The 8,427-nt window shown below is 42.5% G+C and overlaps 1 protein-coding gene and 1 pseudogene across 7 annotated transcripts in view; one reads left to right on the top strand and one right to left on the bottom strand.

The window, feature by feature from the left end:
• Positions 1-8,427, top strand: part of ppp1r3b (protein phosphatase 1, regulatory subunit 3B) — a 33,615-nt gene that overhangs the window by 9,464 nt on the left and 15,724 nt on the right. For 2 of the 7 annotated variants that reach the window (XM_043720061.1, XM_043720071.1), the window contains exon 1: positions 5,429-5,468. The exons of 2 other annotated variants lie outside the window; for them this stretch is intronic. Coding sequence is in view for 2 of the 5 variants with exons in the window: in XM_043720043.1 (XP_043575978.1) it covers positions 5,040-5,074 (35 nt within the window). In the remaining 3 variants the exon portion in view is untranslated. Of the gene's footprint in view, positions 1-4,449; positions 4,486-4,807; positions 5,075-5,428; positions 5,469-8,427 lie in introns of those variants that run through there. 3 more of the 7 variants (XM_043720114.1, XM_043720043.1, XM_043720051.1) reach the window with 3 other exon arrangements.
• On the bottom strand, positions 879-997 carry LOC122539688 (annotated as a pseudogene).

Raw genomic sequence — 8,427 nt, 5'->3', positions numbered from 1 at the left:
GTTGACACTCCTGCTCCACAGATGCTGCCTGACCTGCTGTACTTTTCCAGTGCCATACTCTTTGATTTTGTTTAATCCATGTCGGCTTCATTAAACCTGGCCAACCTGCATGAGTCAGGTGATCCATTTATAAAGCAGTAAGTCTCAAGTATTAAATCAGTCAATGGAATTCAAAGATGAATAGTCCAAATTTTATATTACTATGAAATGATTCAGCCCTCAGTTGCAGAGCGACAGGTGAGTCTTCTTAAAATAGAAAAGAAAGAATTGCAGATGCTGTAAATCAGGAACAAAAACAGAAGTTGCTGGAAAAGCTTAGCAGGTCTGGCAGAATCTGCGAAGAAAAATCGGAGTTGACATTTCAAGTGCAGTGACGCTTCCTCAGAACAGGGATCTGCTTTCCCACTATTACTCCCATGATCTCCTCCTTCTTGTTGGAGAGCTAGCTCTGGTCTTCAGTTTCAAACAGGATGCACACATTGGCCACTGAAAGACGGTGATCCTTCCCTCTCCCAGGTCATACCCAAGAGCATGATTAGTGATTAAATTAGATTCTCTACAGTATGGAAACAGGCCCTTCGGCCCAACAAATCTACACCGACCCTCCGAAGAGTAACCCACCCAGACCCATTCCCCTACATTTTACCCCTCACTAATACACTCACACTATGGACAATTTAGCATGGCCAATCCACCTAACCTGCACATCTTTGGATTGTGGGAGGAAACCGGAGCACCCGGAGGAAGCCCACACAGACACAGGGAGAATGTGCAAACACCACACAGACAGTCGCCCGAGGCAGGAATTGAATCTGAGACCCTGGCATTGTGAGGTAGCAGTGCTAACGACTGAGCCACCGTCGCCCCATTATTTTTAAAACCTACTGCACCTGGTATTCCCAGGTGGTCTCCCATCCAAGTACTAACCAGGTCTGAGTCTGCTTAGCTTCTGAGACCAGACAACATTGGGATTTTTCAGACTCGTATGACCATAGGCCGTAGTGATGTTCCTGAACGCTGATTGATCAAATCGAAGTGTGGCTTCCTTCTGATTGGTCTCTTAGGGGTGATGGTCATCTGCTGTCATTTCCTGATTATTCTTTAAGATATCAGTAATGCATAAGGCAGTCCTCCTCATGATATCTAGCTTCTGTCACTTTATTAAATTTTGAGAGTTTCTATTGAGGTAAAGAGATACCTGAAGACAGTTTCAATATCTACTTATAAGAGACAAAAGTGAGTATGATGTCAATAATGCCTAAATTGGGATCATCATCCCAAAGAACCCAGAACTACCAACTATTACTTCTAAGATTTAGTCAGAAAAGTTTTATTTCTTATTAATCCCTCTACTTTTTCCTCCAGCATCATCAACTTTGTACTTCAAAAAAAGTTTTTTTTTCCCATTTGACCAATCAGCATTCCGGAACATCACTGATCATGCTCATGGGTATGACCTGGGAGAGGGAAGAAGCACCAGTTTTCAGTGACCAGTGTGTGTATCCTGTTTGAGACTATTGGCACATTTGCACCTACTGTCCACCAGTCGTGAGATGGGAATTGTTACAAAACTTGAATTTGAAATAGGAATATTTACATCACAAACATAAGCCAATCAGCCTAGAAATCGTAGGATGGTGAACCACCTGGAGGGGTAGCAAGCTCCCACACCAATTTACACTTACGTGGCGCCTATACCAAAGCAAAATTTACCAAAACACTTTGTAACAACAACAAAAAATCAGTAAGAAGTCTTGTTATGCTTGTGAGCTTTTCTATTACTATGGTGGGCAGACAATTAAAAGTCGGGAACAAAAACAGAAATTGCCAGAGAAATTCAGCAGGTCCGGCAGCATCAATGGGAGTTAACATTTCGAGTCTGATGGCTCCTCATCAGAACTGTTACCAGCTAGGAAAATGTGGTGCTGTATTTGTGCTGAAGAGAAGTGGGGATGCAGGGAAAGGGAAAGGTGAGCAAATCAGTGGAGTTAGAGGCCACAGAGACAAAGATATGAAAGAGGTAGCTATGAAAGGAGATTACGGATAGTAAACTAGGACAGAAGAAAAGCTAAATAAGTGATAATAAGGGTTAGCTGTACTGAAAGCAACATAGATAATGTGATAGTAGGCCTAGAGGTTGTTAAGAATGAGTGACTATGCCAAAAGCAACCCACTCACCACTCTCCTTACCTCCACCTCCTCACTTTGCCTTCAGCATAAATAGTATGTTTTCTTGGCTGCTATCAGTTCTGATGAAGAGTCACTGCACTTGAAGTATTAACTCTGTTTGCTGAATTTTACCAGTAATTTCTGTTTTTGTTTCAAATTTCCAGAATCCGTAGTGTCTTATTTTAAATCAAGAGTCTGACTTTTTTTTTTAATAAGTGTTTAAACGATTGAGCAAATTTGAGAAAACCATTAAGGCTAACACAGAAAAGGATGCAGAGGACAACTTAGATCCATGCATTTCCTTTAATTTCCAGAAACAATAATTGGACCAATTAATTTCTATGAAGAGTAATTTGTGAGCTCTGGTCAGCAGCAACACTTTAGTGAAATCCCTCAGTTACGCAATTTTCACTCAGAACTGAGTGCTTGGTGAATGCTCAGTCAGGTTGAGAAACACAACAGCATTTGTGAAAAGAGAAACAGAGTTAATGATTCAAGTCTTATTTGATGTTTCTTCAGAGGTGGATTATATTTATTTCAGATTCCAGCAGCCGTAGTATTTTGCTTTTTTTAGATTGTGAAGTGCAGGGGCTGTTAGTAAATTGATAAACTGTTCACAGACTGTCAAAGGTGCAACACAGAATCTGCAATGTCCTTACCCTAAGTGAATGGCAAAACAGGCTAGTGGGGTTGAATGGCCTATTTCTATTTATATGTTCCAGTAAAGCACCATAAATAAAGTGAATAGTTTCCATTCTGAACTACAAGGCCTGAAATTCAGGGATCTAGAACAATTGACAACTTATGCACTGTGTGCCAAGCAAAAATAAAGATTGTGTTCTTCTCAGTACAAAACAAACGTCGTGGATTCAAAAATAATGCAGCAGGTCTGACCTTGATATAGGACAGGAATGGGAATGAGTGGAGCAATTTACCTTTTACTGCATTCAGTTCCAGATCTAAACTGTTTTGCTGCTTTAATTGGATCAAAGTGTGGCTTAGTTAGCAAATTCACCTCAGACTCAGAGACTTGAGCATTTAATTCTGGGTGACATTTTTTGTGCAGTCTTGAAGTGCTGCAATGTCTGTATATTGGGTGCTAGATTAAACTGTGGTCCTTTCAGTCCTCTCAGAAAGGTATAAAATAAGTCACATAACAAAATAGCTGAGAATATTTTGCTTTAATTTATACCTCAGCTAAATTTGCTTGAAAACAGAGGTCTTGACTTTTGCAATGAGGAAAATGGTGGAGGAGGATGAAATCTGGAAATTCCACCCCCGGGCACAGCATTTTTGCAATGGTGGGATTGGGAATGGGTCACTATCATACATGTATGTTTCACAGAGGCAGCTATTCATATAAATTAGCATCTGCCTCTACTCGTGCCTGATTATGGTGCTCTAAATATGTGAAATACAATGTGTGCAGATTATACCTGATAGAAGCAGATCTGAATGTTGTAGAATTGTTTAAAGAGGCGAGATATTCTTTCAGAGAGGTATCCTTTTGGATCCGGACCTAAGACATCTTTCGGGGAGGCCAGGTGCACTTTGAGAGAAGTAAGGTGACCTTTGGGATCTTCAAATGTAGACATGAATGTGCATAAACTTAAATATACAAACTTTCCAGCTCATTTAAATTTTATAAAGTGCATTTAAACTTTATAAAGTGTCAAAAGCAATTGTCAGACGTGTGAAAATGAAACGGCAAAGACAACTTTCAAAACTGTCAAAGGAGATTGTCAAAAGGATCTATCATGCTGGCAAAGCATTTAAAAATTCTGCCTTTTAAACATTTGAAAAAAACTTGCCTGGAGTATTTTGAAAAATTGCTTTCTATTTCAGTCTGTTTGTTGTCAAAAGCCTGAAGACCTTTATTACTGGTTTAGTGCTTCATAACTAATTTCACCACCTTCCATCATGCTTGCCATTTCAAATTTTGATTATGGGATCCAACTGGTTCTAGACTGTTGAAATGGGATTGTGAATTACAATGCTTGTTCTTATAAAGATTTACACTGGCATGAAATATTTGTTCTTATAAGCGGTTATGTGGTTAAAAGAATGTATTTTTATGTGTTTTTAAAATCTCAGCATAGATCCTAAGATTTGTCCATGGTTAGTTTTGGGCGAGTTGGCATAAAAATGTAGGCAAATAATGGCTCAGTGGTTAGCAGTGCTGCCACACAGCGCTAGAGACCCGAGTTCGATTCCAGCCTGGAGCGACTGTCTGTGTGGAGTTTGCACATTCTCCCCGTGTCTGCGTGGGTTTCCTCCAGGTGCTCCGGTTTCTTCCCACATTCCAAAGATATACAGGTTAGGTGAACTGGCCATACTAAATTGCCCATAATGTTCACAGACATGTAGGTGCATTAGTTAGGGGTAAATACAGAGTAATATTGTAAGGGGATGGCTCTGGGTGGGTTACTCTTCGGAGGGTTGGTGTGGATTGTTGGGCTGAATGGCCTGTTTTCGCACTGTACGGTTTCTATGGTTATCGTGCTGCATGAGGACATGAATTTGCATGAGTGAACACTAACTGGCTTAGGGCTATAAATGGTCGTTTAAGTAAGTATGGGGAATAGGTAAGAAGGACTATAGGAGTGAGGTGGGGAATGAGGTGGCATGTCTGGGCGTGAGGAGTATGTGTGAGTTGACAGGGCGTGAGGGCTGCTTTGCATAACTAACACAATGTTGGAGCGCAGTGACTCAACTTTCGCCCCACCTGCGGTTTCTACACCGTTCCACAATGACTCCGAGAAACACCAGACCAGCCCCCAAAGAAGATCCCACGGTTAGGGGTGCTTTTGTCCTGGCGTGAGTGTGTGAGCCACTGCTGAGGGTGAAGTGTCAGGCTGAATTATTTGATCATGACGGTTGTTTATGGGATTTCGGCTCTAAAAATGTGAGTGAACGCTTGGGGATGTGACAGACGCTCTATAAATGCGGGTCTTTCGTCCCCGGAATGGGAATGTAACCAGTTATTGCGACATTGACTCCTCACAATGAAAACGCTCCAGCGGCGCCCCCTTGCGCTCACACCTTTTGTGGGGGCTTCCTGACAGTTGCCCGGGCTCCTATTGGTCTATGGCGCGGAAGTTCGCACACTAATTGGTTGTGAGTGTCTGTGACGTTACAAAGGGGGGTGGAGCAGGGCGGTCTTGTCTATCTGGGGAGAATCCTGTGGAGGGGAGAGAGGAGTGAGATTGGGGCTAGGGGCTGGCTCCTCTACAAGCCCTGGGCAACTGTCAGCTTCACTTTAACCCCCCCCCCCCCCCCAGCCCCATGAATTGCAGCAGGTAAGTGAAAGCAGGAGGAATTTTCCGCAGGCACTCGGCGAACGTTCCTATTTACAAATACATTTACGGAAATTGCTGCTTATTATCAGATTTGGAGAGAGGAACAGATAGATTCTTTACAGAACTTGGTTGGTTTGTTTTATATAAACACAAGGAAGGAGGTGGTTTCTTTCCAGTAATTGTAATGCATGCTGAATAATAAATTGGCTGATGATTTGGTCACTTTAAACTGACTCTGGAACTTTATGTCCGAGCCTCCTGTATGTGCCCGGCCGCTGAACCTTCCAGGAATTGACTGACTCTGGGTGGCGTAAATGCATGGGCTGGCATGGGGAAGAGGGAAGTTGCTCGATACAGTAGATAGTGGGCACGGAGTCATGATGTTTTGGGGTTCTCCGGGTGAAGTCGTGCGGTCAGTTCAGGACCGCACTAAGATTTTGTTCAGACCTGGCAGAGAAATTTTAGCGAAGCTTGATCAGATCCTTGTTGAAACGTCTCTTTTTCATGTCATTGCACTATTTTAAACATTTCATTATCAATGAGTTTGTGATTGCAGCTTTTTCGCCAAACTAAGAGTGGAGTGAAACAGCATTTTTTTGTGTGTGTATCGTTGTTTATTTAAGTTATTGGTCGATTACACCAGCTTCCTGTAGATTCCAGTCGGTATTCTGCTGCGACTCGATCGGTGCCTGTTTCTAACACCACCCCCACCCCCAACTCTGTAACGGGATCTTGTTGTACACGATCGAAATATGGCACCAAAAAAAAAGTGAGAAGTTAATGCAGGATTATTCACGCCATTGTTTCGATGAATACTGTTTCGCTGCGAAGGTTGTTTAAGGGCACAAACCCCTTTTTGCAAAGTACTTCCCACAGATGATTTTTACTGCAAAACCTTTCAGTTAGAAGTATTCGTGTAGCTAATCTTTGTGAATCTAATCAGTGGCCTTTAAAATCAGTATGTTTAAAAGTGTCTAATTTTCTCATTAAAGTGCACTTCTAAAGTTCCTGAAGGTTGAGTTCTTGACCTTGAAGTTCCTTTATAATTTCATATAACTTGTGGATGCTGGTGATCTGAAATGAAACCAAAGTAGTGGGCAGATTCTGTAGGTCTGGCAATGTGTGTGGTGATCAAAACAGTTGATATTCCAAGTCCAACATAATTTTTCAGTTTCAGACAAAAAAATCATCTTTTTAATATTATTGACAAAAGTGGAGGAGGAGTGAGTGGAAGAGTTGACAAGGTTCCTAAGCAAAATACAAAGTAATGCGGTTAGTAGAGGAGTGATATCGACGCAGCATAGGTGTTAATTGTAGATATTGGTGGGCGGCACGGTGGCACAGTGGTTAGCACTGCTGCCTCACAGCGCCTGAGACCCGGGTTCATTTCCCGCCTCAGGCGACTGACTGTGTGGAGTTTGCACGTTCTCCCCGTGTCTGCGTGGGTTTCCTCCGGGTGCTCCAAAAGATGTGCAGGGTCAGGTGAATTGGCCATGCTAAATTGCCCGTAGTGTTAGGTAAGGGGTAAATGTATGGGTGGGTTTCGCTTCGGCGGGTCGGTGTGGACTTGTTGGGCCGAAGGGCCTGTTTCCACACTGTAATGTAATCTAATCTATAATCTATATGTACAGCAGGAAATCGGTCATTTTTGTGGAGAGCAAACCCATATGAACAAAGTGTTGGAACTGGGAGAAAGCAAGACTGCTTTATGAAGCACCTCTGCTCTGTCCATAATAACAACACCAGCCTTCCAGCTGCTTGTCATTTCAATATGCCATCTTGTTTTCATGCTAACATTTGTCCTAAGGCTGCTACAATTCTCCAGTGCAAAACAAAGGAAGCTGGTGGGACAACATCTCCAGTTTGCACTTGAACCTTTTACAGCCTTCAGGATTCAACATTGAGTTCAACAACGTTAGACCCATGAACCCTGTCCTCCATTTGATTAAACTTCTGACACCCCTGCCCTATTCTTGTTTACATGGGCACTCCCCAGCAAAACTGACCTATTTTCTACTATAAATATCTATTTTGCATCTACATCAGTCCTTTATGCCCACTAACATCCCTTTTGTCTTTTACTCTGGGCATCCTTACATTCGGTTCCACTTGCTCCTCCTCACCCTCTGTCAACAGCATAAAAAATCACTTTCCAGTCCCCTTCAGTTCCAAAGGAAGTCATATTGGACTCAACACTAAAATTGTTTCTCTTTTCACAGATGTTGCCAGACCTGCTGAATTTCTCCTGCACTTTTGAATTGGTCACCGCTTGGATTATTGCTCAGTCATCTGAAAAGAAAAAAAATCAATTTGATTTTAAAGCTTCCATTTAGAGTCATAGAGATGTACAGCATGGAAACAGACCCTTCAGTCCAATCCATCCATGCCGACCAGATATCCCAATCTAGTCCCACCTGCCAGCACCTGGCCCATATCCCTCCAAACCCTTCCTATTCATATAGCCATCCAAATGCTCTTAAATGTTGCAATTGTACTGGATTCCATCATTTCCTCTGGCAGCTCATTCCATACCACCCTCTGCTTGAAAAAGCTGCCCATTAGGTCTCTTTTATATCTCTCCCTTCTCACCCTAAACCTATGCCCTCTAGTTCTGGACTCCCTGACTCCAGGGAAAAGACTTTGTCTATTTATCCTATTCATGCCCATCATAATTTTGTAAACCTCTATAAGGTCATCCCTCAGCCTCTGACGCTCCAGGGAAAACAGCCCCATCCTGTTCATCCTCTCCCTGTAGCTCAGATCCTCCAACCCTGGCAACATCCTTATAAATCTTTTCTGAACCCTTTCAAGTTTCACAACATCTTTCCGATAGGAAGGAGACCAGAATTGCACGCAATATTTCAACAGTGGCCTAACCAATGCCCTGTACAGCTGCAACATGACCTCCCAACTCCTGTACTCAATACTCTGACCAATAAAGGAAAGCATACCAAACACC

Source organism: Chiloscyllium plagiosum, chromosome 2, assembly GCF_004010195.1.
Source record: "Chiloscyllium plagiosum isolate BGI_BamShark_2017 chromosome 2, ASM401019v2, whole genome shotgun sequence".
Lineage (NCBI taxonomy): Eukaryota > Metazoa > Chordata > Chondrichthyes > Orectolobiformes > Hemiscylliidae > Chiloscyllium > Chiloscyllium plagiosum.
This window is presented reverse-complemented; position numbering and strand designations above follow the sequence as displayed.